The following is a 27,526-nucleotide window of genomic DNA, read 5'->3' as shown; positions in this document are numbered from 1 at the left end:
TTATGCATCATCTCATGTAAAAATGTTGTTGCTGTTCTTTGGTAGGTTGTCCCAGCATGTATCAGTCTGAAAGGCATTACCGTGTAGCAATAGGTTCCCCATTGCGTTGTGAACGCAGTCTTGTGCATATCTTCCTCGGCCATCTTGATTTGGTTGTAACCAGCATATCCATCCATGAAGGATAGTAATGCGTGATTTGCGGTATTGTCAACCAATATATCGATGTGAGGTAAGGGAAAATCGTCCTTCGGGATTGCTTTATTCAAATATCGAAAATCAACGCATACTCGAACTTTACCATCCTTCTTCGTCACTGGCACGACATTGGCTACCCAATCAGAGTAATCTGACACTTTGATGAACCCGACCTTAAACTGTTTGTCGATTTCTTCCTTAACTTTCAAGGACCACGCAGTTCTCATTCTGAGCAACCTTTGCTTATCTGGCTTATAACTCGGTTTGATCGGAATTTTATGTTCCGCGATTTCTCTGTCAATACCCGGCATTGTGGACATAGCCACCTATATCCCAAGCCAATCCGTGGCTATATCCCAAGCTTTCGACCGGATCGTTTTAGATCGGTCGATTTCGTCTCGGCAAGGGTCTCGAAACGATGCAAGAGATGTTCGGAGTCGCCACAAAGCACTTGTAGGATGCTTGGAACCCGTTCGAATCCACTTTATACCTAGGTCAACCAAGGCATAAAGCGGTGTTTGACATAGGTACTAAAGATAAGGAATCGTTCCTCTTTAGCATCCTATCTCTAGAATGACTCCCATACGCCCTGGATAAGGTCGTCCACTATCCAAAGTTTCTGAGTAAGAGGTGAAGGTACGTATTGGGAAGCCCTTTAATCGGACACCCAATCCCGCCCGCGGTAGCGGCCTCTACTGATCGATCTTGGTTGGTTAAATGCAAAAGTTGATAAAACGGGTAAATGCATGAATGCGTATCCACAAGTTTGAACCTAACATGTGAGCTTTCTATGTCGGTTATTTAACCTAAGTATCAAGTATTTGATGTGAGTTGGATTTAATGTTGATTTGCATGCAAGACGGAAATTAAACATCCATTTACGTGAAATGAAAGAAAAGGTCAGATTTCTACGTGAAAACCACGTAAAATAAGCCCTGAATTGTCAAGGAAGACGCTAAGACTCGCATAGACGGACCTCTCCATATAAACCCTAGGAGAACTGTAATACTACGGTTTTATGAGTCTCTGGGTACTCTATCGAGTAGGCCTTACTCTGTCGAGTAAGGGTGTGTTGCGTTTTAAAATAGTTTCTGACCTGTTGGGTACTCGATCGAGTAACGTAGATACTCGATCGAGTAAGGGGGCACTCGATCGAGTACCTTAGCTACTCGATCGAGTAGCCGGTTTACGGTGGTTGTTTTCTCGGGTTTTGTTAATTATGCAATTAAGGTATATAATCTTTTCCGTCATTGTTCTAAACACTTTTCAAAACCTAAATTACTGTCAAGAGAGAAAGCAAAGTATGTTCATCACCTTAATCGCATTGTTAGCAAATCCCGGAGCTTGGAAGGTCGGATTTCACCTTTCTTTATACCGTTGTGATCCTTGCGTCAAGGGTAAGACCTACATACCGTTTTTATGATGTTTCTGTAAAGTTAGTTAAACCCTAATATTGGGAATTGGGGGATTTGTTGTGTTATATGCATGGTAGTGATTATATGTTTGTATGTTAGGAGGTGGTTTCGTAGAGAAAGCTTTTTGATATCAGCTGTGAGATCGTCTGATTGTTGTGCTTTCCAGGTAGGGTTTCCCTACTCAGTATTTCTTACATAATGTGTGGTGTTTGTGCTGTAATTAGTGTTCTTGATTGATTCAGACGGTTGTGATTATACATTGTTGATAGATTCAGACGGTTGTTGATATTGTGATTGTTTGTCCGTGGTTCTCGAGATGCGTTCTCGGCTAAGTGGAGCCACTTGCGGGAGTGGCTTCACGCCCTAGTTTCGCCCTTCGTGGAACCCGCCACGGAAGGGGATGTGCACATTAATGGGACAGGGTTATCGCTCGGTATGATGAGCGGGGCTTAGGTGGGAACGGCTGCGGTCCCCCACTGGCAGGGCTGGTCCAGTGGACAGTCGGTGACGGAGATTGATTGGAGTGGGTGTGATTGTGTGTGTGACTGTTTGAGCTATGTTGTTTGTTGTGTTATTTGATCATATAAATTGTGTGATTAGTACTGACCCCGTTTAAATGTTTTAAAAAACTGTGGTGATCCATTCGGGGGTGGTGAGCAGTTATTGAGCAGGTATGAGACGATGCGTATGGGATGGCTGGGATGAGTCACCACGTTGCAGTTTAGAAGTCTTCCGCTGTGTCTGACGCTTGATAGTATTTTGATAGTAGATAGTTTTGAGAACTTGTATTTCCTTTTATCAGTTTTGGTTTTGAACATGTAATCACTTAAACTATAATTACTTTTAAAGTACGTTTCTTTATTGTCTCATGATATTCATTGCCTCGGGCAACCGAGATGGTAGTATCCTTATACCTGAGTGGTCCTGGTAAGGCACTTGGAGTATGGGGGTGTTACAAATGGTATCAGAGTGACGATCCTGAAACATGTAACCAATGAACCCAATAAACATAGGGAGTCAAATAAAATGAACCCGGGGTAAAAGTTGTAGGAGCTAATGCAAAGACTTGGGAGACGTCCTAAAGTCGCGAACTCGCCCTACAATTTTGAACCGGTCACTATGGGATATGAATCGGGGTCGCTATGTGTTTACCTTGTGTATTGTGTACCTATGTAGTGATTTGTGGCATGAATCAGTGGATGTATGTATGTTGAGAATGGGGAATGTGTAGAAAAGATGGTGATGATGTGATTTCGTAAGTTATTGATTGAAAGTATGATAGTTGTTTTACGATATGGCATTATAGAAATACGGAAAGAAAATTTGTTTAATTGGAGTTATACATAGAGTTATGTATACATATATGTTGTTGGTAGTGTTGTACGAGTTTATATAGCTGAAAGTTTGAGTAAGAGCATGAATAATTGGTGGAAAAAGATGATAATTGTTGCATGATAATATGATTTTTTTTTTATAACGCATGTTGTATGATGGAAGAGATTTTATAAGGTTGTTATGCTAGTAACATGTGAATATGATACTTGATGTCATATAATTGTGATTTTGTTTACGTAAAGTTATATAATAAAAACATGTGGGTAATATGTGATTGGTAAGTTGAATGATATATGTGCATCGAGTTATTTGTTGCTTGGCTTTTGAAGTTAGTAACATGTGGTTAGGGATACTGGTTTTATGAGCATCGAGTTGTTTTTGTTTACCATGTTGTCATTTAAGTTGTTGGGAAGTAAAATCAAGTAGTTGTGTTTTCGATTATAGGGAGGTTGTTTTTAAACTGTTACAACTTGAGATGCATAAATGATTTTAATGTGATTTCAATTGGAGGTGATAGCTTGTCCTTTTACGATTCTAACGATATGTCACACGCCCAAAACGACCAAGAAATGAGTAAGTTATGACTGTTTTACGAAAACTGGACAGCGCTGAGAAATGCGTAGGTACTCGATCGAGTAGCATTGGTACTCGATCGAGTAGGGGGGGACTCGATCGAGTACGTTAGTTACTCGATCGAGTAGCCTTGGTAATTTGTTTTACGTGCTTCTGATCTTCACCTACTCGATCGAGTAAGTCACTTACTCGATCGAGTGTCCTGTACTCGATCTAGTGACCCCTGTTTTGGGTCATATATATGCTTATCTTTTGAATTCGTTGCATATTATGTTTAATTCAAAGTTGTTATTTTGCTTCTTTATGCATTGTTTTACATGTACGTTGGTCTTGATGCGTAAGTTACCCAATCTTGTGGTGTAGTGAGTGGCACCTGTGGTGAGTATGAGTTCGGTGGGAGGACATGAGTTATACGTGGTTGTGATAGATAGTGGAAAAAGAAAAGGAAGATCGTTATGGTTTATTGAGACATAGAGCATGTTTTGTGAGATGAGATGAGCGATATGTTTGTACGTTGAGTAATGCAAAAGTAATTAAATGTGGGCAAGGGATGAGGTGAGTTTATGGAACGTGAGAATGAAAAGATTGAAATGAGGGACGCAAATGGTGGCATCTTGAGATGTGTAAAGAATCATGCAGGGGGATGGTTAGGAGTCGTGTGGTTTAAGAATATACATAGTGAAAGTTCGTTTTAAAAGGGTTGAGAAGAGTAGTATATAGTGAACCTTGTGGAGACATGTCGCAAGGTGGATTTGTAGACAGTGAATGAGTTTGGGAGATTTGGTTTATTAAGAGATGAAACTACTGTCTGATTTCCTTGGGCAATTAGCGGTATGAAAGGAATTTTGATTTCTAGAGATGTAATTGTTGAACAGTAAACGTTGATTCTATGGATGGATTAGTGGCAAGGGTGATTGATGACATAATAAGAGAATATTTGTGGTAAGAAAGAGTGAGATGATATCGATATGAAATAATTAGATGTGAGTTTTGGAGCAGTGAGAAAGTAACCGGAACACTAAAGAGTTAGGTAGAAGTGAAAAAGAGTTGAATGGTTAATTGATTTTGTAGAGTGTAAAAGAAAAGAATGAGGGGAATAAAACTAAGAAAATGTTGACCGGAGTTATGTGATATAGAGGTAAGGAGTCGTCGAGATGTGTGCTACCAATCATGAGGATGTTAGTTAATGGTTATAGAGGAGTTTCGGGATAACATGATTAGTCTTGAGTTTTGAGGAATTCAGGAAAGTAAGAAGTTGGTAGAATATCTGCATGATATGAGATTTTGGTGGAGATTTAGATGATGATACAGTTAAGAATGGTATTGGGAAGAGTGTTGAAGTAATTTTGTTGATGGATTTGATGTTCGTTATTTGGGATGTTAACCAAAGATAGGAAAGAAATCGTGATATTTAATGATGAGTGTAAGGATTTGATGTCCGGACAGTGGTAGAGTTATGGTTTGTGACTAGTGGATAAGGGTGATGGTATATTAGAAAGGTAACAATTCTGAAGCGGTTGATTTTGCAGAGACCAGGTTGATATGTATGGTTGTGAGAGAGTGTAAGATGTGGTTATATGAGGCGGTTGTTAGTAGTTGAGTATTAATAGTATGGTTACATTTGGCAGGGGGTGATGGATATGCGAATGGGAGAATATGTTATGAGGGGCATATGAGTTAAGTTCGGGCGACATGTAACCTTTGTTGAGTGGTAACTTACGTGATCAGGATTGACTAGGTGGATGCGATTACGGGTCTATGATACGTGTAAATGTTTGTGTGAGGTTCTGACCTCACAAGAAGTGGTATGGTGTGATAATTATAAAGTTGTTATATGATTGTTTTGTAATTTATGTTGGGTACGGTATACTAATGGAATGAGTTCAAAAGGTAATAATGTGATTGATCTGGCATGGATAGTTAAAATTGTATGTGTATGGATGATACTTGTTTATTCCGTGAAATGGTAAGGATGATGTTCATGAGATTATTATCTGTTTAATTCATATAACATGTTGCATTGTGATTTAGTAAAGTGGATTTGAGTAAGTTTTTCTTGTCCGAGAAGTTATGTTGGGTCAGTGTTTATGGGATTGTGTCTGTTGTGATGTCTATCGGTGTAGTTGTGGTGCCTCGGGTGATGATCCGGGCACGGTACCTAATGTTGTGATGCGGGTATTTTCGCACTGTGGTGTGGCTGTTGGTGGTGGTGTTGCGATGTCGTCACCGGTTGTGGTGGAGTAGGCGGGATGATTACGATTCGAGTTTCGAAAGTACATACCAGTTACATATAAATTGTTGTTTTGTTTGATGTTGCTTCCTGTGAGTTTCAGTTTTTACAGATAGACAGTTGTTTTGTTTATTGATGTTTCTTACCAGTTAAGTTTTGGTATGAGGGTAGAGTATGATATGAAAGAGAGTTGTATATGTTTTCGTTGTTGTCATGGTATAGTGACATTCTGTTGATGGGACACAGTTGTCAAAAGTTGTTACAGTACTTTTGATCTTGTTTTAAGATGAGGCTTTAGACATAGTCATGATAAGTGATAGGTGGAACATGTGTTGTATTGATCTGGACGCTGCAGGTGGTTCATAATCAGATTTTGGGACAGTGAGTGTAGGGTGTTGGGAATTAGTGTCATGTTAAGTTTTGTATGAGTTTTGCGGTAATAAAGAAACGAACTTGAGGATCTAGTGTGAGTGTACGTGACGAGTGTAGGTCGTGAGTTATGATTTTGGGAGATAGGTGCCTTACACAGAGAGGTATGTTGTTTTGCAGTAAGAATGGAGAGTTAGTATGGTGATTTTGCTACGAGTTTTATGGTATAGGTTAGGTGGTGTGCCGTATGAGTTGAGGTATGAAAAATGTTTAAGTAAGAGAGCCTTGGATATGTGCATGGCGAGTGTTTAGGTTATAGGTGGTTATCTTTGACATGCGGTGGTGATGAGGATAATGAAAAGATATATCTAGGATTTAGTATTAGTGAGTTACGAGGACGTAACATTTATCTTAAGAGGAGTAGGATGCGATAAAAGAGATTTTGATGGTTGTTCATATGGTAGTATATTTGGAAGTAGAGTGTTGGTGTAGCATAAGATATGGATTTGTATATGTTGTGGTTGATAGTGTTAAAAGGTCATGGACGTGCTTGTGGTAGTTCGATGTTAGGAATGCGAGAATACTTCGATAGTGTTGACAGTTGGATGATGAGGTTATGAGTGTGAGTAAACTTCGAGGACGAAGTTCCTTTTAAGGGTGGTAGAATGTAACATTCCGTTTGATGTTTATGTAGTTGGTTATGTATGGAGTTAGTGTCGGGAGAGTTTATGATGTAGTTGATACGACATCGTGAGCGACTAGGAATAGTTGGTAGAGTTGGTGTTAAGAGTTAATGGTTTCATGTTTTGTAAGTTGGGGTTTTGTTTTGAGTTCTTAGTAGCTTTGTTACGTCTTGACTGAGTTAGTATGTTGTTTTTATGTATGGGTTGAACTTCGGGGACGAAATTCTTTTTAAGGAGGGAAGACTGTAATACTACGGTTTTATGAGTCTCTAGGTACTCTATCGAGTAGGCCTTACTCTGTCGAGTAAGGGTGTGTTGCGTTTTAAAATAGTTTCTGACATGTTGGGTACTCTATCGAGTAACGTAGATACTCGATCGAGTAAGGGGGCATTCGATCGAGTACCTTAGCTACTCGATCGAGTAGCCGGTTTACGGGGGTTGTTTTCTCGGGTTTTGTTAATTATGCGATTAAGGTATATAATCTTTTCCGTCATTGTTCTAAACACTTTTCAAAACCTAAATTACTGTCAAGAGAGAAAGCAAAGTACGTTCATCACCTTAATCGCATTGTTAGTAAATCCCGGAGCTTGGAAGGTCGGATTTCACCTTTCTTTATACCGTTGTGATCCTTGCGTCAAGGGTAAGACCTACATACCGTTTTTATGATGTTTCTGTAAAGTTAGTTAAACCCTAATATTGGGAATTGGGGGATTTGTTGTGTTATATGCATGGTAGTGATTATATGTTTGTATGTTAGGAGGTGGTTTCGTAGAGAAAGCTTTTTGATATCAGCTGTGAGATCGTCTGATTGTTGTGCTTTCCAGGTAGGGTTTCCCTACTCAGTATTTCTTACATAATGTGTGGTGTTTGTGCTGTAATTAGTGTTCTTGATTGATTCAGACGGTTGTGATTATACATTGTTGATAGATTCAGACGGTTGTTGATATTGTGATTGTTTGTCCGTGGTTCTCGAGATGCGTTCTCGGCTGAGTGGAGCCACTTGCGGGAGTGGCTTCACGCCCTAGTTTCGCCCTTCGTGGAACCCGCCACGGAAGGGGATGTGCACATTAATGGGACAGGGTTATCGCTCGGTATGATGAGCGGGGCTTAGGTGGGAACGGCTGCGGTCCCCCATCGGCGGTGGCTGGTCCAAAGGACGATCGGTGACGGAGATTGATTGGAGTGGGTGTGATTGTGTGTGTGACTGTTTGAGCTATGTTGTTTGTTGTGTTATTTGATCATATAAATTGTGTGATTAGTACTGACCCCGTTTAAATGTTTTAAAAAACTGTGGTGATCCATTCGGGGTGGTGAGCGATTATTGAGCGGTATGAGACGATGCGTATGGGATGGTCGGGATGAGTCACCACGTTGCAGTTTAGAAGTCTTCCGCTGTGTCTGACGCTTGATAGTATTTTGATAGTAGATAGTTTTGAGAACTTGTATTTCCTTTTATCAGTTTTGGTTTTGAACATGTAATCACTTAAACTATAATTACTTTTAAAGTACGTTTCTTTATTGTCTTATGATATTCATTGCCTCGGGCAACCGAGATGGTAGTATCCTTATACCTGAGTGGTCCTGGTAAGGCACTTGGAGTATGGGGGTGTTACAAGAACTCTCCGATTAAGGATATTTTTAATCAGCTAAGTTCATATTTTCTTACAATATTAAATCTTAGAGAAGATGAATACAATTGTTGTATTGTTCATAAAAATAATTTCTGTTTAGCTTATATACTTACAATAAAACTCACCTGCTAACAGCTTAAAACTACCCTTAACTAAGGCCCTGTTCTTTGGACTTATTTTTGCATAACTTAACTTAACTTAACTTATTTTTGCTGAACTTTTCTAAACTTAACTTATACTGTATTTGCTAAACTTAACTTATTTTTGCTTAACTTTTCTGAACTTATTTTTTGCTGAACTTAACTTAACTTATTTTTGCTGAACTTAACTTATTTTTACTTAACTTAAATTAAGTAAAGAAAAATCCAGAAAAACAGGGCCTAACTCTGATAATTTAGCTTGCTAGCTATGTTAATTAGTGAGGTCTTCCAATCTCAATCCAATATTATCTCCCATACATCTCCATCTCCAATCTCGACTGCAACTTGTTAATTAGTGCACTAACTAGTTGAGATCCCGTGCTAAAGCACGGCATTTGAGAGCTAAAGCGCGGTATTTGTGAGCTTGGCTTATATAGTAAGAATTTAAAATATTTATATAAATGAGTTGTACTTATAATAAGTTGTAATGTCTGATTATAATGTTAGTGATATTTTCAAGAAAAGTGTATTATTTAAAGGACTTTTAGATTAAATTATTTTTGTGCGAACCTTTTTTTATTATTAAAAATAATGAAAGCCGACTATTATGGAAAAACATAATCTAATATAGGGTCACTACTTATAGGGGATATGAGCATTTTGTTAAAAACGAAATGTAAATATATCGCATATTAACTTTATAACGGAAACATATATAAAAATAATATGACACATCTAAACGGACGAAATTAAGTAAATCACATATATTAACTTTATAACGGAAACATATACAAAAATAATACTCCCTCCTATTCTACATAAACTTCTCTCTTTCCTTTTTCATCTATTCACAATACCTTCCCTATTTCCTTATTTAGTAAAATTTTATACTTATTTTAATCACCTTACCCAACAACAATACCCACCTCACCCCACAACAATACTTATTTTAATCAACTTACCCCACAACAATACTTATTTTAATCACCTCACCCACAATAATACCCCACAATACCTTCCCTCTCCCCAATTACCAAACCCCACTACAATACTTTACCTTATTTTAATATCTCTCCTTAATTCTAGTGCCCCCATGAATAGGGAGGTTTATCTAGAATAGGAGGGAGTACGACACATCTAAACGGAAACATATATTAACTTTCTTTTATTAGTCAATCAATCGGGCCCACTTTATTTTGTACTCATTTAAGAAGGGGGCTGATTTATATCGACGACGTTTTAGTAAATATCGACGACGTTTTTCATAAAAAAGACGATGAATGCCCTTTTGACTTTATCTCTCTAAAAAAAATTCTCTCAAATTCAACTAAATAAAAAACAAAAAACAACAACAACAACAACAACAACAACAATTAACAATATGTCGGATCTCGATTCAACGGTATGTAAACAACTTAATCATTTGCTTAATTTTTCAATTTTTTTTTGCGCATCGTTCATTCTATTCGATAGTTGAATTAATTGACGTATTAACTTAATAGTAGCGAATGTTAGAATTTGTTGCGTAATCTGAAAAATGTCCCCCGAAAGATGAACCATGGCCAAAGTTGGAAACCAACGTTCAGACCACGGTCCAAACGTTGGAAACCAACGTTTGCCACGGACCAAACATTGATTTCCAACGTTTGGCCATGGTCCAACATTGGATTTCAACGTTTGGCCATGGTCCAACGTTGGATTTCAACGTTTGGCCATGGTCCAACGTTGGATTTCAATGTTTGGCCGTGGTCAAACGTTGGAATTCAATGTTTGGCCGTGGTCAAACGTTGGATTTCGTTGTTTGGCCGTGGTCAAATGTTGATTTTCATTGTTTGGCCGCGGATTAAAAATGGTTTTCGTTGTTCGTCCGCGGTTGATCGATGAAAAGTAATGTTTTGCCGCGGTCGTTTATTGAGTCTCGTTGGAATTCAATGTTTTAGGCATGAATTACTCGTTTTTACATGTTTTTCTTTCGTTTTACGCAACTTATGTTGTTTATTAATCCTTTTTATTGTCTTACTATAGTCCTTATTGCTTGTAACAGGAATCGTGGGAGGATTTTGGCGAGAATCCAATTGATTACAACCCGTTGTTCGAGACTAATAAAGATTTCGAAACGCGTGACGATGCTTTCAATTGGGCTCAGAAAATCGCATTCGAGAATGGGTTTGCTTTGGTTAAAGCAAATAACGGAGCTAAAAATAGGAAAAAGAACGGGTTGTTGGCAAGTTATTTTCGATGTAAAAGACATGGTAAACCAAAAGAAACGGACGATCTTGAAAAGCCAAGGAGGTCGCAGAAGTGTTCATGCAAGTTTCGTATTCGTGCCGTTCAAAATTTCGTGCCATTGAAGACCCGAGTTGAAGGCCGACTACCGTGTGGTATTTTGTGGTTTGTCCTACATCATAGCCATTGGATGCGGTTGCATTCTAGCAGCCCCCTTGAGAGTCTCCCTATGCCGCCACTTGATCCCGCTTGGTTGACCTTCCGAGATCCCAGTGTCGTTCACCTAGAGACTTTGTACCAACATAACATTGAGATTTGGCAAGCGTTCATGTTAGAAACTCCGAGAACACGTCGTAGAAGTCAGGTGTCTGATAGTGCGACAGTTATCTCAGTTAGTAGTTGTTCGCATTGAAAAAACTATTAAGTTACCGTTATAATTCAAATGTTACCGTTATAATTCAAATGTTACCGTTATAATTCAAAATAACCGTTATAATTCAAATGTTACCGTTATAATTCAAAATAACCGTTATAATTCAAAAATAGCCGTTATAATTCAAATGTTACCGTTATAATTCAAAATAACCGTTATAATTCAAAAATAGCCGTTATAATTCAAATGTTACCGTTATAATTCAAAATAACCGTTATAATTCAAAAATAGCCGTTATAATTCAAATGTTACCGTTATAATTCAAAATAACCGTTATAATTCAAAAATAGCCGTTATAATTCAAATGTTACCGTTATAATTCAAAATAACCGTTATAATTCAAAAATAGCCGTTACAATTACTAGCTTATAAATAGGCCGTTCTATTTCAATTTCAATCACAACATCCAATTCTAATCACAACATCCAATTATATTCACAACATACAATTCTAAAATGGATCTCACAAATGCACAAAAAACCAGAGTTTATCAAATAAGAATCGACCTAATTGTTCAAAATTTACCAATTCTAATTGAGCGTCTTGAATCGGTGGTTCCCGTGCCTTTGTATGGCACATGCTTGAAGAGCCTCCAATTGGTAGCCTTTGTATAATTTTACAAGGAAACCGAGAAGATGTGCTAACTCCAAAGAATTACAGATGAGGTTGTCTCTGATGAAGCATTAACCGAGAAGATGTGGGAGTTTCGTAGGTTAAAAAGTGACATCTTAACATATTTTGAGCGCATTCTCACCGTGATCGATTACCCAAGACTATCGGACTTATGTCTTTGGTAGAGTCTTCGGGCCAAGGAATTCTTTATCTCTACTTGAATGATTTGTTGACTCAATATATGTCTACCCAACCTGAAGAAATTGAGGTTCATGACCATGAAGAAGATACGGAATCGTCGTCTTCATCATCGGAAGATAATTAAGTTCGATAGTTATTTATTTATGTTATGTTTTAAGTAATAATCGTTTATGGTTTATGGTTTGGGGTTTAGGGTATGGGGTTTAGGGTTTAGGGTATGAGGTTTAGGGTATGGGGTTTAGGGTTTAGGGTATGGGGTTTAGGGTTTAGGGTATGGGGTTTAGGGTTTAGGGAATGGGGTGTTGTTGTTAGTTTTGAATTTATGTTTTAAGTGGTTTATGTTTTAATCATATTTTAAGTGCTTTATGTAATGTCCTTGTATTTCAATTAATGAATGTTTTAATTAAATTATGTTTAAAGTCATTTAATTAAATATCGTTGCATTTACTTAAATACCGTCTCCAAACAATAATAAAAATAAAACATAAAAATTATCCATACAAAGATACTAAAAAAACCATACAAACATCATCCAAACATACATAATCCAACGAAATAGAAAAACATAAGAAAATGAAAAGAAACTAGTCATCATACACGTCTGCATAGTAAGGACGCATCCCCTCAAACAAATCCTCTAGAGTCTCTCTCTCGGTCTCCTCATCATCTTGCTGGAAGACCGTCTTCAACTTACGACTAACAGCTAGAGCGACTTCCGGCTCCTCATGAAACTCGACAGGCCGAAAATGGACGCGGTGTGAGGGGGGATAAAAGTAGGGGTGTGAATGCTCTACATACCAAGCCATGTATCCCTTAGTACACTCGAAAGGCATATATGCCTTCTTTGACAGGTGTCGGAGGTGTATGATGGATATCTCGGACATCCATGTCCTATCGGGGTCTTGCCCGAAATCCAGCCTGTAAGTCCCGTTCGCGGGCCGAGACTCCTTCACCGCAATAGGCATCGAGGCCGGGACATCCTGACGGTACCCAAACTGACGCATGCATCGATCCGCCTGGTACGGCTCTACTATATCAAGATGTCTGATAAAACCCGAGTAAAGCGATACTCTGCAAGCTCCCTGAGGACGGTTCCCGTAAGGCAACCATCGGACATGCTCTGCCGTAAGATCGTCCAAACTATGACGATACAACTGAAAAGTATGAGAATCGCCCTTACTCCGAGGCAAGATGGCCCAACCCTCAACAAGAGGACGACCCTCAAAACAGAATCCAGCACCGGGTCGGAACCTGGGAAAGTACTCGTATATCCACGCCTGGAGTAACGGTAGACACCCACTAACACCCAAACTATCTCGGCACGATGCTATCCCTAGCTGTCGGTACAAGTAAGCCAAACAAGCCGCACCCCAAGCATATGAACCAACCCGCTCAAGACTATCAAACAAGGGCAACAACTGAGCGGACACCCTATCACCACTCTTATCCATGAAAAGAGTGTGACCCAGTAACATCAAGAGGTAAGCCCGTAACGAGTCATGCTCGTTCCCTAGGTAAACAACACGACTCAACTCCGATGTTAGTAAACCGCCATTCTTGTAGAGCGGTGGTACAACATCGGACTCAGGAACTCCATAAAACCTCGCAATCTTGCCCCGCAAACCACTGTCATCATCCTCGCCCGAACCGGCCACAAGAACCCGATCACCACTAACAGTATCCCAAGAATATATCTTTGGACATCATGGAGCATGATACTAATCTCTCCAAAAGGCATATGGAAAGTGTTAGTATCCGGTGCCACCTCTCGATAAAAGCACTAAGGAGGTTATCATCTAAACCGGTGGTAAAACACCCCTTCAAAACCCCAAGCCCGCTCGCCTCTACCCTAGCTGCAACACCCTCAGTGAGAACCATGTGCCTAATCTCCCTCGCAGCTTTCGGCCTCTCGTAGATCTTGATCCACGACCTCATATTCTCCGGGTTAGGGTCCGACCAACTGTTGAACGCAACGTGACCACCAAAACTCCGTAGGGTGCTAATGTTCCTAGGACCACCAGGAACGGGCTCTCTCAGGACCCAAGAACTATCCCTACTCGGCCTCCTCGACCTATCGGTGCTAGAGGACTCTCTAACACTCGAATAACGTCCTCTACTATCCCGGCCCAACTTCAGACTCAACACTCTCGGCGGTGCCGTTCGGTTGGACCACATACTCTCCAAATTCCTCCTCCTCCTCCTCCCCGTAACCGTCATCCGACGGCTCATCATCTCTATCATGCTTTGTAACTACCAAAGAACCTCCCGAGACCTCGCCTCCTCCGACTCGCTAACGACGTGACCGGGAGTAGGCATCATAACCATACCGGACGTCTCTCGAAGTGGGGGTGGCTGCTTGGGCTCGCTTAACTCGCAAACGACGCTTGAGCCGTAACATAACGCCCAGCATGACGGCGTGTATGTTAGGCGGAGCCGAGCATTCATGATTGCCTTTCCTCTCTCATTTCGATCCGCCATCTGCATTAGGAAATTGGAAGTTGTTAGAAAACACGTTAATCGACTAAATATCATATAAAGTAACAAAAATCGGCAAATAATAGCATAAAACACGGTTTTTTAAAAAAAAAAATTAATTTACCGCGGACAAACATTTTTTTTTTTTTTTTGACCGCGGTTGAACAAAAAAATCCCTTAGTTGACGGTGGCTAAACATTTTTTTTTTTTTTTTACCGCGGGCAAACATTTTTTTTTTTTTTTTAACCGCGGCCAAACAACGAAAATGGATGTTTGACCACGGCCAAACAATTTTTTCCAACGTTTGACCACGGTCAAACGTGAGAATTAAACGTTTGACCGCGGCCAAACCTCCAAATCCCACGTTGCTCTGCCCTTAAACGTTGGAATGCAACGTTTCACCACGGCCCAAACGCCCATTTCCCACGTTTGGCCGTGGTTTCGACCACAAAACGCAACAAATTCACTCCCAATCCGATTAACAACAACAAATTTCGACTCAAAAATCAATCCCAATCAACTATATTTCGCAAACAACATAGTTTGGCCATGAATTTACATAATAACAACTAATTAACATGAATTTTAATAGAAAAACTATCAATTTCTAAACTAATTCAATTAATTTTAATAAAAACCTAACACATAACCTAATTTCAATTCTAAAACAAAACCCAATCAATTTAATCGATTAACAAAAACAATAAAGGAAAGAAAACTATTTAATTTCATAGTTTAATTCAATTACTTTCAATTTTCTAAACTAATTTAACCAAAAAAAAAAAAACGCCACTTACCTTTCTATGTAGCAGCGGCGGCAGGGGGTGGTGTCGGCGGCAGGGGGTGGTGTCGGCGGCAGGGCCGTGGTGGTAGCAGTGGTGTGGTGGTTGCAGCCGCGGGGGTGTGGTAGTGGTGTTGGTGGAAGGTTGATTTTTAGTTGTTTTGAGTTAGAGAGAATAAAGAGAGAATTGGTGAAAGGTTAGTGAGATTAGACCTGGCAAACAGATCAGGTCGTGTCGTGTTCGTGTTCGTGTCAACTTTAAACGGGTCACCACTACCCCAACCCTAACCCGACCCAATTACATAAACGGGTCATTTGTCTCAACCCTAACCCAACCCATTTAATTTTTCTATAACCCAACCCGACTTGTTTAACCCATTTATCTTTTAGCAGATCATGTTTAACCCATTTATCTTTTAGCGGATCATTTTTAACCCACTTAACCCGTTTAACCCAATAAACTAATAAAATAAACCAAACTTTATAAGCCTATTATCCCACAACCGAGGAATGAAAATACTTACTTTTAAGTTGTTTGGTTGGATTATTGACACTTTTAAATAAGCAGGTTATTCGTGTCGGGTTCGTGTCAAAAGAGCTCAACCCTAACCCGACCCATTTAAGTTTCGTGTCGTGTTCGTGTCAACCCAATTACTTAAATGGGTCACAACGTCTTGACCCTAACCCGCTAACTTCGTGTCGGGTTCGTGTCGTGTTTTCGGGTCGTGTCAATAATTGCCACCTCTATGTGAGATAGTAGGGGCATTCATCGTCTTTTTTATGAAAAACGTCGTCGACGTTTACTAAAACGTCGTCGATATAAACGAATCCGGTTTAAGAATGTAGTGTAGAAGATTGTATCAATTGACTTGAATAAACTTGTATAGAATAACATGTGTCCCACTTTATTTTGTTAGTCAATCAATAGCAATTATTATAATTTTAGCATGACCCACCACTATGTCAATCAATTAGGCGGGAAAACATTGAGAATTTCTTATTATTTTAGTTTAGTCGGGATGATTAGCCACTTGCTAGAACTTGCATTGACAATCACATAAACCACTAATGATTAATCACATTCACTTAATAATCTAATCCTCGAAGTCAAACTGACATTTAAAGAACTGGACGGAGAGGCCACCATCTTCACCGAAGACAGCACCAGACGTGGAACCACCGACGTCCGACCCTGGGATCAGGCATGGAGTCACCACATCCAACCCGAGGTATGAAAATGGAACCACCACGTTCCCGCCTGGATTCAGACATGGATAATCCACGTCTGAACCCATGCAGGGACGTGGGGGTTACATGTCCGTACCTAGGGAATCATAATGACGCTGCCGCAGCAAGGCTTTTTCAAGTTCATGCTCCTTTTGTTTTGCCAGTTAGTCTTGCTGAAGACGGGTCGGAGCAAGTGACGGGTAATACCACTCACAAAACGGATAGGGGGGACAAGGTGAGGGCACCCACATGTGCTTCCCTCTCACCTCTATTTGGGTCATTTGTGAGAGGAAATGGTATCCGTCACTCCAAAGTGACGGATACGTGCCGTCTTCAATAAGATTTTGTGTTGTTTTGCTCGCTCACCGCCTACTCTTTCTTCTTCATAAACTGGCGTCCATAAAAATAGAAGTACCAATTTAATGCTTCTACATTTGAAAAACACTTTTGGAAAAGTTGTTAAAGTTGAATAGCAATTTGAAAAATCAATTCATTATTTACTAGGAGTAATTACTACTGCTTCACTATTATCCTGGTGCCTTCTCCACAAACCTCATAAGTTACACTTATAACCAAGCCTCTACAGTTTGTCTTAAAAAAAATAATAAAAAATAAAAAAGCCTCTACAGTCTACACACTAACACACCACCATAAGGCCACCAAAAATTCCTTGCTACACCGGGTTGTGCTTCAGCTCGTGACGAACACGCCAATCTCCAACAAGACATTATTGCTGGCTCACAAAAATATGGGAAATTTGAGGAAAAGGGTAAAATAGTAATTTCTGGGGGTGTGATATCGATATATTTTGATCCTGCTTCCTGCAATTTTGCGTTGAAAGGATCCATATGCAAATCTCGACCGAAATTTGAAACCATAATGTGAATTTAGGATTATTTTTGGATTACCAAACTTAGATGTTACGCAAAAGCAACTCCCAAGAGATGATCATCAATTCCTAATGTGCAAGAACAATAAATTGCCAGTTTTGGACGACAAAAAGTTCTATTTCTAATAGCCACTTCAGCGAGCGGGATATACCTTAAATTCCAGTAACAAGCAAAAACAAACCATAAATGATACGTAGTAGTAATAAAAATAAAAACATAAACGTTTGCTTATGCCTCAGCAACCGCAAGAATTTATCCTTTGACCAATCTAAACTCCATAAGGTCGTTAAACGAAAACAAAAACCTAAAACATAGTTACCTAGTTCGAAGCATTCCTTATTTCTCGGTCGTCAAACAAGCGAACTCTTCACTCTAGTAACTCCGACACAGTCGTCTTCCTAAACGCGTCCACAAGAGCCAATTGGGCAGCCAAACCTTTGTTCGGGAACAAATTATCAGCCTTCATTCTCTCCCTTATCCCATAAGCTGGAACTTTGGCATTTATGTATGTTTGGAGAAGAGCATGGAACGGTTTAGCACGGGCAATATAACCCGCTTGTCTCAACCTTTGGAAAATTTTCTCGGCATTATGAACATCACCCCTTTTAGAATACTGGTCTAAAATGGTCATATAGGTACTAAACATTGGCCTGAGTTTCGGGTTATGTTGAACGGCTTTTTGTAATACCGAGTCGGCTTTCTCAATTTCCCCTATATCAACATAGAGCTTGACCAGCGAATCCCAAGCCGTTGGTCCAATAGGACAACCGGCATCTGTCATGCGTTGAAGTAACTCCTTTGCTTTGCTTAGCATTTTGTTTTCTGCATAAACTTGTAGCATTATAGTATAGTGCCTACTGGTGAGCTTCTTGTATGTTTTTATCATTTTCTCAAAGATGGCTTCCGCCTGTTTGATGTTCTTAAGCTTTCCGTAGGCATCAATAGCAGCAAAGAAATTTGCTTGTCGGGGGCTTGACTCGGAAAACTTCCAGATTCTTTCTACTTGCTCAGCATTCCCAAGCTTTGCATAGATAGGGAGGACAATAGGGCAGATAAAGGGGTTGTTCTTCAAGTCCGTCCCTTCCATCTCTTTTAGAACGTCCTCGGCCTTTTCTTTGTGTCCGGCTGAAGCATAGTGTCTAGCCAAAACGGCTTGAAAGCGGATGTCAGGTTCTACGCCTTCGGCCTTCATGGTCTCAACAACTTGCTCCATGCCATGGATATCACCTGACTGGCCTTTCGTGTCAATCAACACTTGGTAAGTAAACACAGAAGGCTTAAGATTCTCTTTCTCCATCATTAAAAGCACATCAGCAATTTTTCTTCTATCGCTTCTCTTGTAGAGAAGTAGCATCTGGTTGCAAGTGAAAACCGTTACCGGGAAATCTAGATCCTTCATTTTATTGAAGAGTTTTTCAGCTTTATCCACGAGTGTTGCCGACACAAAGTTTGCTAGCAAAGTTCTGTAGACCACCTCCTCTCTGAAGGATTTGGGTATACTGTCAACATAGCTCTCTGCTTTCTGGAGCCCGCGTACCTTTGCAATCAGATCAACCCTGGATGCATAGTCTCGCTCCGAAAAATCAGAATCCTCTCTCTTCTCGAACCATTCTGACAGCTGTGAAACAAAAGATTCTGCTGAGTAATATGTCGTGGATAATATGCATTTGAAATACAAGCAGAAGAAAAATTCCTTTGTTCCTCAAATTCAATACATCCAACAGCTATACAGAGTCGAAACAAGGCAAAACCCCAGTTTGTCAAGAAAGTAGATTTAACAACAAGCCTCTCAATCATTGCAGGTTGAGACACAACTAATACAACTCAACAAAGGTAATATTTTGCTGCTTGTTAAGATTAGCAACATTTAATTAAAAGCATCATTGTAAATCCAAATTATATAATAACGGCAAATTGAAGTTTGTGGTCGAAATTCAATGCCCTTGGAATTAAATAGGTTAATTGAAGTTGTACCCACTATTTGATCGCTCTGTTGAACGGCGATACAAAAACCCAACAGCATTTTGATAGATCATTATAACTTTGCAAGGGCAGCTCAGCTATTTAAGAGCACCCCTTCACAAGGTAAGATTCATCTAAAACTTGCAAGAGAAATATACCAATTATCATCACTTCTACGTAAGAAGCCCAACTGGTATAGAAAAAGGAAAATAACTATGACTGTCAAACAGTAACGAAGATAATCTGAGCACAAAAATCATGGCATAGCTACAGACTCATCTACAGAGCACAAGAGAGTATACTGATCATGCAAAAACACACCTGCAATGCCTTCCCAAATAGCTTGCGTCGACGAAGGTTCAGAAAAACTTTATATAGTTCAGGGCGACTAAACTCCTTGTCCTCAAAATACTTGTCGAGAGCACCAGAAATAGATGGACCCGACTCTTCCAAAATTAACTTTAAGAGAGGTGAGGGTGTATATTTCTTCTTTGATGCTGCCTTGCCCGCATCCTCCTCTGTTTCTCCAAGTAGATCAGTTTCCAGTGTCTCTTCCAAACTCACATCGTCAAGACTAGATAAGTCAGACTCAGAATCAGATGCAGAGTCAGCAGAACTATCACCATCTACAACTTTCGCCTCGGTTGTTTCAGAAGTTTCCGGGGCTTCTAGCTCAGAAAACCCGTCTTCCAAATCATCATTTTCCTCTCCACTACTGTTAGCGCCTGCTTGAGAAGAAAGACATCGACAACCGACTGAGAATAGTCTGGGTACAGTTACTGTGCAATTGCATGACCTAGATGTAACTGATCTATCAGTTTTGAACAAATGAAGCTCAGAGGGACTTGACTTGTCTTCTTTAAGAATGCTGACTGGTCCATGTCCAGCACAGGCTCGAAAAGCTGCTATCTTCAAACCTGGAGCTCTAAAAGTACAATGAAAATAATACACCATTAGTTAAATGTGATACAGAAAAGACATGCCAACCTTCAATTAAATATCAACTTATTCTAATACAGACAGTAATCTCAATTAATGTATCAATCCAACAAAAATGTCGCAATAAGAGTCGCAATACTTAACTCTCGTTAAAAACTGAAATAACCTATCACCGCCTCCTCACCACAACCTATGACCTCTTCATTCGCAGTTTTTGATAACTTTTATCACCAACAGATTCATGAATTAGGGAAATCAAGCAAAATATATCACAAACAAATCACATATAGACGCGTAAGGTTTGCAAGGTACTATTGATTGTCAGCAAGCCTATGTGCAAATCCCATCAGCATCCTTGATTGACAAAACAAAACCGGTTTTATCCTAAAATTCACACTACCGGACATTAATTCTATATTCTATATTTCATAATTCTGCTGATTTAGATTACAATTACCAATGATTACCAACATTCGGCTAAAAATGAAACAATGACTTTAATTTTTGTTACAGAAATGTAAGAATTTATTGGATTGAACAAAAAGGAAAAAAAAAAAGGAGAAAGAATTATAACAAGAAAAGATGGAAAGGGAGAAGATGGAGAAAAGAATAAACCTGAGAGAAAAGGCAGAAGCTCGACGAACAGCCCACATTTTTGGGATGCAAGGAAATCGTCGGTAGTCGGAGAGAAGGGGGGGAATGATGATGATGATAAACCCTAATAAATAAAATGATGAAATGTGGCACATAAACCTTAAACCCTAGTTATCAGTTTATCACTTACGAGTTACGACTCTCAATTCTCAAATGTCTCACAAATTCTCATTTGTGACGGTCATACCCATCGCAAGTTTGCGACGGGTCGAATATATATCATATTAAATAAATATGGTATCGGGTGCATAATTAAATGGCGGTCAAAAAGAGAATTTTTAGGCAGCTAGTGGGACTTCTTTGTACTCTTATTAATATTTATGAACTATAGTGAAATCAGATCATGGTGATTAAACTGTAATGATGATGAGTATAAGAGAGATGAGAGAAAGAAGAAGAGAGAAAAGTAATATGAATATTCTGAATTAATTAACAATGTATTACAGCGTTGGAGTATTTATACTAGTTTGTTAGGTGAAGTATAACTAACTTCCTAACAGACTCTATATTCCACATCCCCCCTCAAGATGGATAATCTTGATACAGCTTGAGTCCTAGCTTTGCAGTAAAGAAATGATGTTCTTGTTTGCCAAGTGCTTTTGTCATCACATCTGCAAGCTGTAAACCTGTCCTGACATGCTTAGTGTAGAGAAACCCTTCCAATTGCTTGTCTCTAACAAAGTGATAGACCATTTTGAGGTGTTTAGTTCTTTCATGGAAGACAGGGTTTAATGCAATGTGTTGAGCAGCTTTGTTGTCACATTATAAAGGAATGGGAAGCTTGATGTCAACTCTGAAATCTTTGAGTAATCCAACCAATCACACTAGTTCACTGGTAGTATAGGACATGCTTCTGTATTCTGGCCAAAGCAGAGTCTTGCTAATCGTGACTCGCTTCTTAGTTTTCCAAGAGACCAAGGAATTCCCTAAGAAAATGCAGTAACCACTTAAAGACCTGCAACTAGATGCACACGAACCCCAATCTGCATCACTGTATGCTTGGAAACTAAGGGAGGCGAGAGAGAATAAAATAAACCAAAGATTGATAAGTGCCTTTCGTATTTAAGGAGATGTTGTGCGACTTGATAATGTGGTTCCCGTGGTCAAAGGAACCGACTAAGGTGATGTACACCGTAAGCAATGTCGTCTTGTCGACTCAAGTATAGCAACCTCGCCTATAAGTCTTCTCAGATACCTCGGGATCACCAATAACTCTCCTTGATCAATAGCTAACTTGAGTCCCTTTTGCATAGGAAATGAAGCGACTTTACAATCTTCAAACCCCGCATCTTTAATGATGTCTAAAACATACTTCCTCCGATTCAACATTATACCGTAAGCATTCCTTCCAATCTCCAAGCCTAAAAAATACCTCATCTCACCCAAGTCCTTAATAGTATACTTGAATGCGCTTTGACTTCAAAGTGTATCTAGTGCACTCAGATCATCACCAATCAACAATATATCATCAACATACACTAAAACCAAGGCTAACTTATTGGTTAAAGGATTATGTTTAGTAAAAAGAGAGTAGTCTTGTTTGGATTGTACATAGCCATGACTAACCAAAAATTTTGTCAGCTTCTTGATTCCATTGTCCGAAGCCTTTGCTTCAAACCATATAATGACCTTATAAGCTTACACACTTGACCTTTCTTAGCCTTAGTGTAACCCAAAGGGGGTCTCATGTAAACTTCTTCATCAATATAGCCATGTAAGAAGGCATTATTGACATCTAGCTGATAAAGAGACCAATTTCTAATAGTCAAGCATCGCAAGTAAGGTTCTGACAGTAGTGAACTTTGCAACAGGGGAAAAGGTGTGTTTGTAGTCCTTATCCTTAACCTGATTAAAACCCTTAGCAACCAACCTTGCCTTGAACCTCTTTACTGTTCCATCAGCCTTGTGTTTTATTTTGTAAACCAACTTACAACCTATAGCCTTCTTGCCAACAGGTAATGATGTCAACTCCCATGTATTATTTTTCTCAAGAGCACTTAGTTCCTGATTCATGGCAGTGACCCATCTAGCATCCTGACTAGCTTGATTGTAATAACTTGGTTCAAACTCTTGAATGACATTATTCAATGATGATGTATAGCTTGGATCAAAATCATCATGAAGTCGTCAATAACAAGAAGATGTAGAGCATTGAACAATGGTAATCAACCAACTTTGCTGGTTGTTGTCTTTTTCTACTAGACTTTCTCGATTAGAGGAGAACCAGATGCGAGAATGAACAGATCGTACATAAAAATCTCCAAAGATAGAAGGAGTATTATGTTGTGATTTTTGAGTCTTGGATGTAGTAACCTTTGTATTATCCGGCATATTATTTGTTATTGCAGAGTAGCCACTTGTATACTATCAAGATCACCAAGAAATCATTGTTTTGCATAGAACTGCCGATGAACCAAAGAGCCTTAAAAGGTTGACAAAACTCATAGAAAATGACATCTCTATTTATAAAAGTGTCATGTGACTCTAAATCATAGAGCTTATATCCTTTCTGGTTAGGAGGGTACCCTAGAAAGATACATTTTCTAGCTTTAGGCATAAATTTGTCCCTAGCAGTGGGAGGCTTAGTGGCATAGCAAAGTGAGTCAAACACTCTCAATTCATCATAGCTAGGCTTAGTGTGAAATAATAACTCATGAGGAGTCTGCCAATCTAACACAGATGAAGGCATCTTGTTTATTAAATAAGTTGCAGTAAGTAAGCAATCCCCCCAAAATCTAATAGGAAGGTGAGCATGGAACCTAAGAGCACGAGCAGTCTCTAAAAGGTGTCTATGCTTTCTCTCTACCCTACCATTTTGTTGAGGACGACCAACAATACTTCTTTGATGTATGATTCCTTTGGAAGCAAAATAATCTTTACATTGTGGATTGAAAGAATTCAGTGCCATTATCAGATCTAATTATTTTAATCTTGGTACTAAACTGAGTTTCAACCAAATTTCTAAAATTGACTATCAAATTAGGAACTTGAGTTTTCTGCTGAACTAAAAAAAGTCCAGGTGCATCTGGAATAATCATCCAGTATGGTAAGAAATGACTGTACACCAGTCCTATCAGCCTGTTTGTATGGTCCCCGCAAGTCCATATGAACAAGATCAAAGCATTTAACAGCATGTGAAGCACTTCTATTAAAAGGTAAAGAATGATGCTTGGCTAAAATGCAAGTTTCACAAAACAATTTATTAACATTCTTCATAGTAGCAGGATGTACATGTTTCAACTTCTCAATAGAAGAATGGCCAAGCCTAGAATGAAATAAATCTACATTTATTTTGTTAACAGAATGAACAAAGGATGCATTATTACAAGCATTGTGATTATTGAATACTCTAAGTTTGTACAAGTCTCCACATCTTTTACCATAAGCAATAGTAGTTTTACTTGAATGGTCCTGAAATAAACAAGCATCATGTAAAAAAGTGACAGTTAAGTTAGACCTGGTTATCAATTTTCCAACAGACAAGAGGTTAGGTTGAAAATCAGGTATAAGCAAGACATCAAACAAAATAATATCTCAAGTCAAGTAAACTGTCCCAGCTTTTATGTATCGTTTCAGTGTCCCATCGTAAAAGCAACAAACAAAGGATGGGACAGAAATACAATATTATGCAACAAGGAAATATCTGATGTCATATGATCAGATGCTCCAGTGTCAATAACCCAATCTTTATAATTGGAAGACCCATAATTAGCACAAGAGTAGGGAAGAGTGATACCTGCAAAATGACTAAAAGGTTGAGAAGCTGGTCCATCATAATTAGAAGAAGAAGTCTTTTCAGACAAAGCTTGTAGAACCTTATGTGTTACTCAATCAACAATGCCCCACAAATGTCCGTGAAACTTGAGAAGCAACAGATGCATCAACAAAAAGTGCGATGGTATCCGAGAAGCTTGAAATGAACCCATTGGATTATTGTAACCATATGAAGTAGGGTAAAAGGATTAAAATTGCCATCTTGCCAAAGACAAGAAGGAACATAAATATAAACTGCAGCATACTCAGCATCCTGATTGTGACTAACTTCAACATTACTGGCAGTCTTTGGTGGTGGAGGTGCTGGTGTGACAGTTTCAACAGAATTACTGGATTTCTTTGCTTGTTTGGCTTTCCATGCCTTAAACTTATAACAATGCTCAATTATGTGACCCTTAATGTCACAAAATAGACATGTTTGTAGCTGAAAACAGTCTGCAATTTTATGATTTGTCTTCCCACACTAAGCACAAGGTGGATTATCAAACTGCCCAACAACTACAGCCTGACCAGAATTATCTTTAGATTTTTTGTTTCTGTTATTGTCCTCAGCTATCTTATAACCATTAAACCTTTTCTTGGCAAAGATAAGCTACATTCTCGAATGACAGAACCGAACTATCATTAATAGATTTCTGGCGTTCTATCTTTTGCAAGACACCTAATGCTTTGTTTATGGGTGGCAAAGGTTCCATAGACAAGAGAGACGACTGAACTTGTTCATACCCATCATGCAAACCCATAAGCAATTGAATCAATTTCGATTGTGTTTCCCTTTCAACCAATCTCTTCAACAGATTACATGTACACTTAGTCATGATGCCACAAATACATTAAGGGACGAGATCTATATGATCTATGTTCTCCCATAGACCCTTAATCTTACTATAGTAATCTATCAAGCAGGCATTTTCTTGTTTAACATTGGCGAGTTCTTTCTTTAACTCATACAATTCAAGAACATTCAATTGCCCAAAACGTTCAACTAACTCAGACCACAAATGCTTAGAAGACTGAGTATATTGAAAATTATCTTGTAAAGTTTTGATCATAGAATTTTTAATCCAACGAGAGACAAAAATATCACAACGAATCCAGGCGTTATACCTCTTATCAGTTTTCTCAGGAAGCATGCATTCTCCAGAAATAAATCCAATTTTGTTCTTGGAAAGCAGAGCCTGAATGATCTCGCGCTGCCAATGGTGAAAATTAGAGCCATCAAAGACTGTTTCTGAAAGCTTCAACCCAGGCTGGTCAGTAGGAGACAAGAATAAAGGATCATCAAGCGGAGAAAAAAGAGAATCTGGTTCAGGTGAACTATAGTGAAATCAGATCATGGTGATTAAACTGTAATGATGATGATGAGTATAAGAGAGATGAGAGAAAGAAGAAGAGAGAAAAGTAATCTGAATATTCTGAATTAATTAACAATGTATTACAGCGTTGGAGTATTTATACTAGTTTGTTAGGTGAAGTATAATCAAGTTAGTTATATCTAACTAACTTCCTAACAGACTCTATATTCCACAATATTTAATACCAATAATTAGAATATAATACTCTAAGCATTAAATGGAGAAAAAGGACTACGCATCGGATGTATTATCTCACATCTTTCTAATTTTTGAGTTTATATGTATTTTTTTTTTAGCATTAAAAATTTATATGTTCTATAATAATTTTTTGATGGCAAAACTCAGAATTAGTAGAATTTATAAGTATAGTTTTTAAGCAATGTTGTATTTTTTCGCTTAATATTTAGGGGCTGTTTGGTTGGGAGGTTTGGAGTGGAATGGAATGGATTCTAGTCATTCTAGTATTTGGTTGGGGTATTTTGGAATGGAGTTAGAATCCTGATGGATTCTCATTACACCCCAACCCCTTGGAATTCCATACCCACCTCCTTTCTCTGAATTCAAACTTCATTCCTTTATATTTATTTTTCTAATGAACCAAACATGTTTTAAAGGGTATGGAATTAGAACCTCATACTTCCATGATTTCTCATTCCAATCCATTTCAGTTCTAACTAGTGAACCAAACAACCCCTTAAATGAATGAACTCAAAAACTTTATACTTAAAATTTATATTTTTTTAAAATAAAACTCAAAAAAATTATCATAAAACTCAGAAAGTACAAAATCAGATGTATTACCTGTAACACCCTCATTTATTTAAGAGCCTTAGCAAAACATTCTCAAGTAAATAAAGGTGTTACCATCTCAGTTGCCTAAGGTAGTAAGTATAAAAGACAAACAATTACTAAAGTACTTTAAGACTTTATTACAAAATTCCAACGATCTAATTAAATATTACAAGGTACGTTTTTAAAACAACAGTAGCGGAAATAAAATAACTAGTGTCTGAATGAATTAAGGCGATCTCTAGACTCAAGTGACAATCTCGTCCCAAACTCCCCTTTAAGCATCCAACACTTCTCACAAGCTAACCTGAAATCAATCTTCTCCCCAATATTTGGTTCATCACAAGTGTTCCCGAATATTTAAAGGCACATGTTGTTATATATCTAATGAATGTTTATACTTTTAGTCCTAATGTCACCCTGTCAACTAGAGTAGGACAGATTATTTAAAGACACAGGTTGTATATCTTATAAATGTCTCTACTTTTTGTTCAAATGTCATTATGTTAACATGTCATAGAACACAACCATGGCTTAACCCCCACTCAACGGCAGAAGCACCACCGTTCGGAGAGGAGCAGTGTAGATACTTCATTTCTGCACCTCTCGCAAACCACCCGGTGATGATTGGGCCGCA

The 27,526-nt window shown here is 38.7% G+C and overlaps 2 protein-coding genes across 2 annotated transcripts; both read right to left on the bottom strand.

Annotated features, from left to right (window-relative positions):
* Positions 1 to 17,512: 17,512 nt before the first annotated feature.
* LOC141600433 (pentatricopeptide repeat-containing protein At1g80270, mitochondrial-like) lies at positions 17,513 to 21,101 on the bottom strand. Its single transcript, XM_074420670.1, has 3 exons — positions 20,933 to 21,101; positions 19,700 to 20,303; positions 17,513 to 19,034 (listed from the first exon to the last, which is right to left on the bottom strand). The coding sequence occupies exons 1-3, from the start codon at positions 21,064 to 21,066 to the stop codon at positions 17,784 to 17,786; spliced, it is 1,989 nt and encodes a 662-aa protein (XP_074276771.1). The 5' UTR covers positions 21,067 to 21,101; the 3' UTR covers positions 17,513 to 17,783.
* Positions 21,102 to 23,950: 2,849 nt separating this feature from the next.
* Positions 23,951 to 26,916, bottom strand: LOC141602268 (uncharacterized). Its single transcript, XM_074422571.1, has 7 exons — positions 26,902 to 26,916; positions 26,738 to 26,793; positions 25,588 to 26,062; positions 25,248 to 25,337; positions 24,944 to 25,139; positions 24,592 to 24,707; positions 23,951 to 24,382 (listed from the first exon to the last, which is right to left on the bottom strand). Exons 1-7 carry the CDS (start codon positions 26,914 to 26,916, stop codon positions 23,951 to 23,953), a joined length of 1,380 nt encoding a protein of 459 aa, XP_074278672.1.
* Between the last annotated feature and the right edge of the window lie 610 nt (positions 26,917 to 27,526).

This window comes from Silene latifolia, chromosome 9 (genome assembly GCF_048544455.1).
Source record: "Silene latifolia isolate original U9 population chromosome 9, ASM4854445v1, whole genome shotgun sequence".
NCBI lineage: Eukaryota > Viridiplantae > Streptophyta > Magnoliopsida > Caryophyllales > Caryophyllaceae > Silene > Silene latifolia.
The sequence above is the reverse complement of the archived record's forward strand: the minus strand, read 5'-3'. Positions and strand labels throughout refer to the sequence as shown.

What these genes read in the sequence shown, in the direction of transcription:
- LOC141600433 (XM_074420670.1), bottom strand. Translation starts at nt 21,066, where the DNA reads ATGTGCCACATTTCATCATTTTATTTATTAGGGTTTATCATCATCATC. An exon ending in GCTTCTGCCTTTTCTCTCAG is followed by an intron (nt 20,304 to 20,932) that starts GTTTATTCTTTT and finishes TTGTACTTTTAG; the next exon opens with AGCTCCAGGTTTGAAGATAG. An exon ending in TATTTGGGAAGGCATTGCAG is followed by an intron (nt 19,035 to 19,699) that starts GTGTGTTTTTGC and finishes TTTGTTTCACAG; the next exon opens with CTGTCAGAATGGTTCGAGAA.
- LOC141602268 (XM_074422571.1), bottom strand. An exon ending in TGGAATGAGAAATCATGGAA is followed by an intron (nt 26,063 to 26,737) that starts GTATGAGGTTCT and finishes ATTTCACTATAG; the next exon opens with TTCACCTGAACCAGATTCTC. An exon ending in AAGATAATTCTGGTCAGGCT is followed by an intron (nt 25,140 to 25,247) that starts GTAGTTGTTGGG and finishes TGTGACATTAAG; the next exon opens with GGTCACATAATTGAGCATTG.